The 12,318-nt window shown below is 32.0% G+C and overlaps 2 protein-coding genes across 4 annotated transcripts; both read left to right on the top strand.

Annotated features, from left to right (window-relative positions):
- Positions 1 to 3,579: 3,579 nt before the first annotated feature.
- LOC111882030 (uncharacterized) lies at positions 3,580 to 4,278 on the top strand. Its single transcript, XM_023878398.3, has 2 exons — positions 3,580 to 3,910; positions 4,096 to 4,278. Exons 1-2 carry the CDS (start codon positions 3,611 to 3,613, stop codon positions 4,258 to 4,260), a joined length of 465 nt encoding a protein of 154 aa, XP_023734166.2. The 5' UTR covers positions 3,580 to 3,610; the 3' UTR covers positions 4,261 to 4,278.
- Positions 4,279 to 7,208: 2,930 nt separating this feature from the next.
- On the top strand, positions 7,209 to 11,868 carry LOC111882036 (TSL-kinase interacting protein 1). Of its 3 annotated transcripts, none has more exons than XR_002847026.3 (8): positions 7,209 to 7,424; positions 7,998 to 8,655; positions 8,725 to 8,943; positions 9,037 to 9,178; positions 9,339 to 9,415; positions 9,499 to 9,594; positions 9,666 to 9,742; positions 9,943 to 11,868. XR_002847026.3 is itself a non-coding variant. In XM_052771322.1 (8 exons), exons 3-6 carry the CDS (start codon positions 8,795 to 8,797, stop codon positions 9,690 to 9,692), a joined length of 651 nt encoding a protein of 216 aa, XP_052627282.1. In that variant the 5' UTR covers positions 7,209 to 7,424; positions 7,998 to 8,655; positions 8,725 to 8,794; the 3' UTR covers positions 9,693 to 9,742; positions 9,943 to 11,212; positions 11,391 to 11,868. The 3 variants fall into 3 exon arrangements, 2 of the variants coding, with proteins under 2 accessions (XP_052627282.1, XP_023734172.1); XM_052771322.1 differs by having other exon boundaries at positions 9,037 to 9,415; positions 9,943 to 11,212; positions 11,391 to 11,868; XM_023878404.3 differs by having other exon boundaries at positions 7,998 to 8,070; positions 8,242 to 8,655; positions 9,037 to 9,415.
- The last annotated feature ends 450 nt before the right edge of the window (positions 11,869 to 12,318 follow it).

Consider the following 12,318-nt stretch of genomic DNA (forward strand, 5'->3'; position numbering starts at 1 on the left):
TCATGTTTTTGTGAAACAAATATGAAAAAAAAAAAATAATGCATCGATGAAATATATAACATTTTTTTTTAAAAGTTTACTTGAAAGAAAAACAAAAAGCGAAGTTTGGTATATGTAAATGTAGTTATGATGGATTCTCAATGGCTTCATTGGTGACTATTTAACGACCAGTTGGAAAAAACATCAATTTCGTAAGTAAATCCTCTCCCTGTTTTGATCATTAGATCAATTTAGAACCAAAAGGGTATGATGATAAATTAAGTATTTTATTTTAAAAAGGAATTAATAGTTTATTAAATGATGTTTCTATATTATAACATTTATTCAAAGTCCATCCCAATATATATGAATAGAAAATTCAAGAATCAAACGTCAAAAAATTTGGACTACGATTAATGTTTATAGATGAACATTGTTGATTACTTTTTTAGATGAACAATGAGAAAGTTATAAATATTCATAATCTTCATAATTAAACATGTGTGAATGTTATGAATATGAATAAACATTCATAACTAAACATATATAACCATAATAAATGAACATGTATTCAAAAGTCCAAAAAATTATTCATGTTAATACATGTTATACAAAAACCCAAATAGCTTATGTTCAAGAGTGGACATTTATACAAAAACTCATAAATATGTTAATCATGTTAATACATGTTCATAACTAAATATTTATACAAAAACTCAAATAACGTAAACGTTTATGAATGAACATTTATGCAAAAACTCATAAATATGTGACATGTTTGTATATTTTCAAAACTTAACATTTATATAAATATTAAAAAAATTCTATGTTCATGAATGAACATATATATCAAAATCTATAAATATGCACGCAACATATGCTCATACATATTCATAACCGAACATTCAAAAAAAAATCCTATGTACCCATGTTCATAAATGAATATTTATACAAAAACCCATAAATTATTAATACTAATATATATTTAGTACCACACATATATGAATGTTCATAAAATGTAGTCCACCACATCTTCAACCAATGAAGCATCCACACCTAAAAGTGGTAATCTATGAATCAACTAACATCAAACACCTAAAAGAGGTAAAAAAACGTTCACTATGAATCAATTAACCTCAAACAAAAAATGTCAATTTATCTATGATTCAGTTAACCTACATTAAAAAAAAAAAAGACATCGTTTATTAGTTACCAAGAATCAACAACTTTTATTCGGCAAACAATTTGGTTTGCTTTATGATTATCTAATAATATTTTCAGTATGATTGAAACATTTCTTATGAGATTTTTTATGAAATAAATATATAAATATAATATGAAATCAAGATCCATTATAGCCTATTTTTAGGAAACATGAATCTTAGATTATATAAATTTATGTATGCTTTTTCAAAAAAAATTATTAGATAAATCATCCATAAATTCCCCTTTAGAAAATATGAATCAATTAACCTGAAAGCTTTGTTTAGGCATTGATCTAGAAGAAACAAAAAAAAAAAAAAAAATCATTTTACCACTGATTACTTTTTTGTGGATCATTATTAAATGAAATATTTATAACATTCCTTGGAATCGGAAACTAACACCACCATTCACATAAAATAAAAGGCCTCTATTTTTTCTAACAAAGATCTGATCAATATATGCAATTAAGTTTTGAAGATTTGGAATTACTTTTGACGATTTGAAAGCGCAAACCATATAGACGTCATCTTCATGTAGCCGTTTTTTTTTATGTTTTTCCTTTCTCTGTGTCTCTCCCGATGGCATAAATTTAATTTATTATTGTCTTTCCTTTAAATATCATTTTTTTATTACCTTAATTTTAGTAGCAATAAGAAGAAAAATAAGAGACAATGAATGAAACCGATAGGTTTTTAAAAATTTTAATCTCCATTATACCCTTTTATGTATGTGATTGTATGGAATAGGGTGTCTCATTTTTATTGTGGACTCTTTTATTAATCTAATTAATGCATATAATAATCCAAGGGTTAGAATTGTCATTCTATAGTTTTACGAGTTCCATTATATATATATATATATATATATATATATATATATATATATATATATATATATATATATATATATATATATATATATATATATATATGAGTAAAGTGAATATACCTAACAACCTTATATAAGCTTAGGTACCTAACCACGTCATACTACATAATTTTGTATCATATTTGCATTGTAATCACCCAAAGTTTTTAAAATTCAACCTCATAACTTGATTGCTTACAAAATCTTTGGACTTTCACCATTATCTTCTTTCAAATGACGTCTTTCTATCGGAGACCCCCTGGTGGGCTTCATATACTACCGTCACAAATCAAATGGTGTAAGAAGAATATAATGGTGAATATCTGAAAATCTTGGAAGTAAATCAAGTTAAGGGTTGAAGTTTAAGAACCTTAGACGATTGCAATGGAAATATAATGCAAAACAATGTAGTATAATGTGGTTAGGTACCTAAGCTTATATAAGGTTGTTAGGTATATTCACTTTACCCTATATATATATATATATATATATATATATATATATATATATATATATATATATATATATATATATATATATATATATACCACTTTTGTAATCCCTCGTGATGCTGAACTTCATAAAAGAGTTCTTCTCCGGTGTTAGCATCTTCTTGGGTTGCTGAACTTCTGTCATCGCTCGGGATCTCAGCCTCCTATTCACCTCTACAGCCTTACTTGTAAGTCCACACCACACTTGTTCTGTATCTTCTTCCTTCTCTTATTGGAGTACTTTACGTTTTCTTTTTTGCTTTGATCTTTCATGGTATAGATGTGGCTTTGTTTGCATTAGGACTCAACATATAGGAAGTATTCTTATCTGTTAACCAAGTAATTGATTTAACTTTTACATTATGAAGCGCAGATTATAGTGGGATCATCAATTAACAATTTTTCTTATCTATTACAAGATATAACAGAGAATGCAGTTTGATCACGATAATGTTAGGCGAGTTGTAGAACAAGATAGATTGAGCAGATTACCAGATGAGCTTATTCATAAGATCATGTCTGGTTTTGACATGAAATTTGTTGTTGAAACGTGTTTGTTGTCATCAAGATGGAAGCTTCTCTGGACATCAATGCCCTTTCTCAACTTCTCAAGCTGTCAGTTTGGCTCTTTACTTAGGTTTGCTGAATTCATGACTCATGTTTTGTCTCATCGCAATCATCAAACAGAAGTGTCTTTATTAAAGCTACATTTCCAAGGAGAAGCTAATGACTTTTTTGTGAGAAAGATTGCAAATTATGTGTTCTCTCACAATGTCCAAGAATTAACTATCTGGCTCGGACACAACCTTCCAAATAACCCACCTTTACTATTTAGCTCTAATTCACTTAAACATTTCACATTGACTAGCGTTGTGATTGGAGCTTGCAATATTACACCCAAAACACCTTGGGATTTTCCAGCTTTAACAACTTTGCATCTCAGTGGCATCGTATTGAGTGGTGATCTTTTCTCCAAGTGTGTAAACGTAAAGAACCTCACTTTGGAATCATTCAGCATTGTGGATGTGGAGGAATTTGACATCATTACCCCTCGACTTTCTAATCTCATGCTTATCGGTGGGAAATGTGCTTCAAAAGTCATCAATCTGATTGCACCTCAGCTTGAGAATCTCACAATATATCATTGCATCATCAAGCTCTTGAATGCTCCATCAATTCTTTCATCTTTGTGTTACACGGGTTTTCCGCATCCACAATTGTTCAAAGATTGTTTCCATTCTCTAAATGAAGTGACTATATGTTGGTTAAAAATGCCATATAAGAAGGAAGATGCTCTCAAAACTATTCACATGCTTCAGAAGCTCCATAGTGCCAGATATGTTACACTTGATGCTTACATTGTTGAGGTATTGTGATATTATACAATCTATATATATATATATATATATATATATATATATATATATATATATATATATATATATATATATATATATATATATATATATATATATATATATATATATATATATATATATATATGCATATGCATCTTTAATGTATATATTTCTTTTTGTTTTTGTGCATGCAGTGTATTTCATCATTTCCGGATTTATTATTGCACCATTCTTCACCTTTTACCAATTTGATTTGCCTGACTATAGACTCCAGCATGCGTATGGATGTAAAAATGTCTATTGAAGCTAGAAACTTCTTGATTGAGAACTCTCCAAGTGCCACTTTAATCATGAAATGACCCGAGGAACTTTTATCAGAAAGGTATTAATTTTCATAATAATTTCCATGTATCGCTTTTATATATTGTTGTTTATGGTTTTTAGTTGTGGGGTCAGTCAGAAAATGTTGATATTTTTGCAACTACATTTGTTTTAAGTTCTTAATGTTCTATCCGTTCTCAGAATTAAAACTTTAACACAACATATCATGAACTTTTCAGGGCTGCCTGATTATTGGCCAACATGAAGATGTTTGACGCCATTGGCTTTGTGCAAATTTTCGTGAAAAAGTCAGAGTTACCATCGTGGGAATTGAATTTTGTTGAATGTTCTTGAATCTTACGTTTTTTTGAGTTCTCTTATTGAAACTTTTGATTACTATATATCTTAGCAAGTAATATCTTCAACATTTGGAAGATACGACCTCAAAGATAGTCCTATTTCTTATTTCAAGTGAAAAACCAGTTGATATAGGATGTTGAATACAAGCTAGAAGTCATTTCATATGAATCCAAATTATAGACCTTTCACTCAGATATCATGCAACGTAAGAGTCGATATTCCATTTATTTCATAATACTTAGTAATATACATAATCCAAGGATTAAATTTAGACTTCATACAAGGCCATAGGCTTACTTATGAATGATACAAAAGACTTCATACAAGGCCATAGGCTTACTTATGAATGATACAAAAGACTTCATACAAGGCCATAGGCTTACTTATGAATGATACAAAATGATCATATTTATCTCACATATATAGTTATGAGTCTTAATTACAAAGTAAATGGCATCTCTAGCTATAATGTTGAGAATGTCGAGACTACTCCGAGGCACCTTTGCTCGATATGTTGGACATGTTGAGAGTTTTACACAGAAAATAACTAAGAAATCTTGTAGTGTAATCACTACACGTTTACATACAGAGTTTATACATATTTATAGACAATAACTGATACATCCCTTCATGAGAGTCGGTTCATACTTAACATAACTGCCATCTAACTGTCAACAGGTATAACTACCAACAAACGGACTATTACTATGTACAGGATAACTTATAATCTAATATCTACCCATAAGTTAGGCTTTGAATAACTCCAAGTTCCCTCTTCAAGTGACCAAAGCTTCCACTTTGCAATGCTTTAGTAAGAATGTCAGCAACATGATCTCTTGATCCACAAATCCCAATCTCAACTTCTTGATTCTGAACCAGCTCTCTACTGAAGTGAAACTTGATGCGTATATGTTTACTCTTATCATGAAACACCAGATTTCTGGTTAAGGCAATTGCAAATTTATTGTCACAAACACCTCAGTTGGTTTGCTTTGATGTACATCAAGTCCTTCCAAGATTCCCCTGCGCTAAAGAGTCTGACATCAAGCAGAAGAAAGGGCCATGTATTCTGCCTCTGCAGAAGACAAGGCAACAACTTTTTTGCTTTCTTGACTGCCAAGAGATTATAGATATAACCTGTGGTCCTTTGACTATCATCCAAACTTCCCCCATAGTCACTGTCACTGAATCCTTTCACTCGAGTCTTTAACTTGAGTATACATGATTCCATGAGATAATGTTCCTTTAACAAAGAGAAGTATGCGTTTCTCAGCCTCCCAATGATCTTCTTAGGGGCTTCCATGAATCTGCTTACTAGAATTACAGAGAACATGATGTCGGGTCTTGTTGCAGTTAAATACATAAGACAACCAACCAGACTTTGAAAGAAACTAGGATCAACATTCTCTTCTAAGTTATTCTAAGTGAGTTTCAAACTAAATTCCATGAGGGTTGATGCAGGAAGACAATGACTCATATTAAAACGACAAAGTAAATCACTGGCATACCTTTTGTGAGAGATAAAGATCTTTTTGTTTTCTTACACTACTAGAAACTTGAGTTTCGGCGACGGATAAATTCTGTAGCAAAGTTTAAAGCTTTTTGCTAGGGATTTACGACAGATGTGCGATGTTTTAGACATTTACTTTATTTATTCCACATATTCATATGAGCGTAGGGATGTTATTCGGGTCGGAACCGAACCGAACCGACCCGAACCCGAATAAACCGAAAACCGAATAAGGGTAATTGTATGAACCGAAAACCGAACCAAATAAGCAATACGGGTTCGGTTCGGTTCGGGTATTATTCGGTTCGGTTCGGTTCCGACCCGAATAACTCAAATAACATGTACAAGATGATTAAGGAGCCAAATAACCCGAATAACCCAAATAATCCAAATTACATTTACAAATAACACATTGAAAGATTGAGTAGTAGATTAAGATACAAATACTTACTTGAGTTTTTTGATTTGGAACCCAATTTTCCATGACTTGAATGGAGTTTAATCACAATAGAAACTAGAAAACGAGGATGAGGAGACGATTTTTTTTCCAAACGCAAGGGCTGATTTTTTTTTTCTTATCGTTAATGGACTTTGAACTTTGAAATAGTGATGATTGATCAAAGATTCCAGGTTATCGCAACTCGCAAGGGCAGCAGATGCAACTCGCAAGGATGAGAAAAACCTCAATCGATCAAAGAGTAATGTCGTCCATTTGGTGTAATATGCTACTGTTGATTTGGTGTAATACGCTACCGGATGATCGAATATCAATTTCATTGATTTTTTATGGTGTATTATGTGGGTATTTTGGGTAACAATCGATAGAACACAAGACCGAATAAGCAATCGTGCAAGGGAAAAAAATGTGAATTTTCATATTCGGTTCGGTCCTTTTGGACCGAATAAGCCCTTATTCGGGTAACCCAGACCGAATAACCCGAAAACCGAATAAGCCTTATATAGATACCCGAAAACCGAATCGAATTGCTTATTCGGGTCTAATTTGGTTCGGTTCGGTTCGGTTTTCGGTTCGGTTCGGGTTTTCGGGCAAAATTCTCATCCCTATATGAGCGAGGGTTTATCGAAGGATCAACTATGGATTTCGCAAGTGTTTATTGGCGCACCTCAATCCCTCGCCCATCGGTAGAAAATGAAGGCATTTCAGCGAGGGTTTGGCGACAGATAGAGAAATTGTCGATTTTTGCCATCTGGTATGCGTTTAGCGAGAGAACGCCGACATAAATTATTTTTGGGGTACGCACGTTTTTGTTTTTCAATCGCCGATCTCTCGCTGAAATTGGCGCAACCCAATTCCAGTTTTACAAAATTGCTGTAAGTTTCCTTCCCTCCCAAATCCGATTTATCACTTTGGAGTTAGTTCCTTATGCCATGTTAACCTAATATCACCATCTCCTTTCAAACAAATGACAACACAACTCATCATTGATGCTTCTGATTCCGGCAACCTCCATAAAATCTAAAAGTAGTTTTCATTAACCTTCGATTCAAGTAAATATCTTGATTTTCTTTTATTTAGTCATATATAAGGTTAGGTTTAGTTAAGTTGCACAATATAGTGTGTTAGGGTTTAATTTCCCCCTTTTTCTGTTTCAATCATCATCCTTCTTATACTTCAACATCATATGTACGTTCACATTGAATCAATTGCATCATGTAATTAAAACCTCTATTTGTGATTCCTGAATCGATTGCATCATGTAATTAAAACTTGTTTCATGTTATTAATTCTTCGTGCTTGTTTTGTTTCAATCGTTAATTCCATTTCAGAATTAGTCAAAGGCTACTAACATACTATACTCAACTGCCTATATTTCTAATGGTTGTGGAATTTTGATTTTTTAAGTTCGATTTTCAAGTTCATTTGATTTCTTCAAGTTGTTACAGGTGTACCACATGTTGCCCAAAGCTCATGCAACAATTGAAATTATCAGTGATTCCTACCATAAACATCAAATAGGTTTTCTCATTCTCTTACTCTTCTTCTTTCTGTCCGTGTTCTTGATTTTCCTTTACAAGTGGCGAGTGCTTGGATTTGATCAATCTAGGGTTCACATTTTTGATAATTCATAACTGAATCGTTGAACTGAGGTCAATTAAGCCATTTTTAGTGTTTTTTGTTTGGTTACAGGGTTGGAAAGACATTTCTAATTGTTGAGGCAGTATGAGAACTATCTTCACACCTCCCCTGCTATTCTTTTAACCTTAAACGCCACTCCTACAGATTCACCACCACCAGCTCTTGTCCCTGATCTGTCCTTATTGCATAAAATTGTTTTTCCTGTGAATTAACTGTAAGGCTGCTTCAATATGCGGTAGTTCTAGATTCTTTTTTTATTTGTTATGGAAAATCCTGTAGCCACCTGACTACTACTGAAGACCGAATCTTATTACACATACTTATAGACAGGAGAAAACAACTTTCCTGCTCTTAAAGTCACGGTAACACACCTGTGCCAAATTTTCATCAAAATATCTTGTCTTCAATGAAACATAAAGTTCAACTCTTCCCTGTTGATGAAACTACACGTAGAGCCTTGGAATGGTAAGAAACAATAATAAATTTTGTACTTTATCTTTATCTGTATAATAATTAATAATATTTTTTTCTTAGGTCAATGACAACTCGCATTTGGAGCTGACTTTAAGTACACAGAAATAAAATATCATCGGTTTTGGAACATATGACATGTAAATGGGGTAGCTCTACTGTAGCAGCATCTGGAGAATTAAAACGTGTGCCCTATGATGCTCAAACATCAAATCTTTCCAATTCTCAGAAATGGAATCAGGATTCCGCCTTAATTTGGAGCCCTCTGATTTTCCATTTAAGGTTTCTCTCTCTTTAATTTATCATTTCTTTTTAACAACAATTTCTACAGCATTCTAAGAAAAATCATTGATCATGGTTTTTGTGTTTTTTAAGGTATGGTTGGTTTGGTAAGGGTGAAGAACGTAACAACATTAACAATGGTATTGGTATTGGTGTAAGTGTGGGAATGGGATTGTCTACATTGGAATGGGTTGATAGTCTTACTAACATCATCGTATGTGATATGCTCTCTGAGGTATCTCATAATATAGTGGGTCCAACACCATGTCATCAACAAATTTCATACAACTGTGATTCTTTTGATGTTGCAATTGCTGCCTACATTAACAAAAATCATCATGCCAAAAATAATGGATTCCATTCCACTAACATTCAGTCTTCAATTTATGATGCAGAGGAAACATGTGATGCCTTTTCCTTCTCTAAGAATACTGAGAAACTACTGATGATTCCATCATCATCTCTCAACCAGGTAAACTAAAACTTATCATTTTCTTTTCACCAATCACCATTTCTTTTTATATAATATAATTTTATCTTTTTGTTTGTTGATAGAAATTACGTGAACCAGCAGAGCCGAAAGAATGTGAGTTTGATGAAAATCATATTCCTGTCCCAAAGGATCTCACCTCACTTACTGATATGTATTGGGTATGTATTGTATTATATTTAGTTTTTTTTTAGTCAGAAATAATGGATTTTAATTTATTGTTTAATTGCAGCTAGAGTCTTCAGGACATAATGATTAGATGAGACATATGGTATAAGAAAAGAAGTAAAGTATGCCACTAATTTCAAGGTGCACCACCTTTTTTCTTATTCTTCCTATAAACCTTCCATATGCTTTGTTGGGTGTCGGTCTATTTGAAACTTCTTGCTTTTTTCTTAAAATACAAAGATATAAATGTCTTTCTCCTCCTCTTCATCATCAGAAATAGCCATATACAGCTTGTTTGGTCCTACTAACTAATGCTTTTTTTTTCCTGATTCATGTTGCAGGATCACCATAAGCTCATACACACATAGCCTATGCACAAAAGAGAAACCCGGCTAAAGAAAAACAGCATAAGGATGATATTTAAAGCATATTATTTTGGTTTGTTTAACTGAACAGGAGAGAATCTGAATCTGGGTAGTAAAAAAAACTAAAGAAGGCAACCTGCATTTACCTCTGTAGTTATTTAGAAGAGTTCATGATAGCCTGTTACCTTGTTTTTTTTCCTGTAATGGTAGAGTGCTGATAAACCATTTAAGCTCTTTTTTACAGGCGAAGCACAATTTTCAGTGTTACATGATTCTAAGTGAATCCAAGGTGTATCTTGAGGTCCTTTCTCAAAAGCATTCTATCACAAACTCAATCATGATCATGTTTTTGACTATTTCAACAATTGACTGCTTGTAAGGTATGTATTTTTCACATGTGAAACAAATTGAAAGAGAGAGTAAGACGATTAACCGTTATGCTCCCTGTTATTTATGCTTTGATTAACAACGGATAATCTTTTCTTCAGAATTGTACATAATCATGGAAACTTGTTTATTATATGTGTGTGTGTGTATATATATATATATATATATATATATATATATATATATATATATATATATATATATATATATTGGTGTATTAAGATCATTTGAATTAGCATAATCTTCAATCTCGTAAAAATATTCAAAATGGTAAAGCTTTATATTGGTCAAAATGGGAAAGTTTTATATTGTTTATAACTTTATTTCCTTTTTCTTTTTTTTTAAATAACTAATGATTAAAGAAAACATACTATAAAATGGTTAATGGTTTTGCTTCGCTGTTATTGCTTTTTGTCCTCATGTTTCTCTCTCATTGTGGAAGGGTATTTCATCAAATAGGATCAGAAAACTAGTATTTTGATTGTATACTTTTGGGGTAAATTTGTGTATGCCAGTTGAGTAGGCTGGATGTGTTTCTAACAGCAAGTCAGATTTTTGACACTCAATGGTCAGTTTTATTTGTCTGTTTACTTCTCCAAACTTGAAAACAATTGATACACTAGAAGTTTGCCCTCATGTCCACCTCAACTGTTATGGAATGAAAGATTATTGTTTAATTATGCATATTTTTATTAGAAAGCCTTGGTCTATGATTTGTTATTGATATGATTTTTAAGGTAATTTACAAATTTGGTCCTTATTATTTTTAATGTAATTATCTGTGGCTTGTTTACAACTATCATGGAGAGGGGTGATGAAATGATCTTTCTTTGATCCAAAGTCTACTCCCAAAGTTTATGTAAGTTCTTTCTCATTTTTTTGATATAAAAGAGAACTCTGTTTGTTTTTTTTTTGTTTTGTAAAAGATTGTTGGGTTGGACTCTATTTACATGAATATAAACTTTAGATAATATGTGAAATTGTGCTGATAAAGAAGGGTAGTTCTATAATTTTCTTCCTAATTAAAAATCTTGTAGATGCTCTGAAATAGTCAACACAAATGTTCAAAGAATCAAATGCCTGGAGAAAAGACAATTTCCGAAGACCACTATGCAAACACGATATTTTCTTTCATTAACATATATTACCATTTACTTTTTGGTCGGAATGGGAATTGAATTCCATTCCGGTCCAACACTTGGTTTCAAATGCTTCTAACAAAGTCTCCTTCCATTGCAGGAATAAGTAAATGACACTTGGTTCGCCTAATTCAATGAGATTTAACAGGAATTGGAATCCAATTCCATTCCAATCCTTCTTTTGGATGCAAGATATGAAACAATAGAAAAGATATATTCAGAAATGCAAAATATGAGAGGAAATGCAGAAATATGGTTATATTATACTTTGAAATCAAATTGCAATGAGTGTTTAACTTTTGTATTTCATTGTTAATGTTTGGTTTTGGATTCTATATTTATTTGATGTTTTTGGTATTTAAATGATAATGTTTGATTTGGGATTGTATAATTATTTTTTGTTTTAGATTTGTAATACACAAAAAAAAATGATATTACTCATTTGCGAGGGATCAGCAATAGAAAAGAAAAAAAAAATCATATATTAAATTTGAGAGAGATCAGCGACAGATTATAAAAAAAACATAGAATAGAGTTTTGCGAGGGATTAGAGACTGATTAATGGTGCTGAGTTTTGTCGCCGATGTCCTAAATAATTTTATTAAGTGATGAATTTCCAATGGATGATCCGTCGCTAAGGTCGTCGCAAGGAAAAAGTATTCCGTTGCTAAATCTGTCGCTAGGTTATTAGCCACACGTTAATTGGCTAGAGAGTATGTTTATCGCTTATCCGTCACAAACGTACTTTAGCGAGGGATTTTTCCGTCTCTAAAACCCCTGTTTCTAGTAGTGTTACTTCACCTCAATCCCTAAGAAATAGTGAAGA

The sequence above is a fragment of the Lactuca sativa genome, chromosome 4 (genome assembly GCF_002870075.4).
Source record: "Lactuca sativa cultivar Salinas chromosome 4, Lsat_Salinas_v11, whole genome shotgun sequence".
Taxonomy (NCBI): Eukaryota; Viridiplantae; Streptophyta; class Magnoliopsida; order Asterales; family Asteraceae; genus Lactuca; species Lactuca sativa.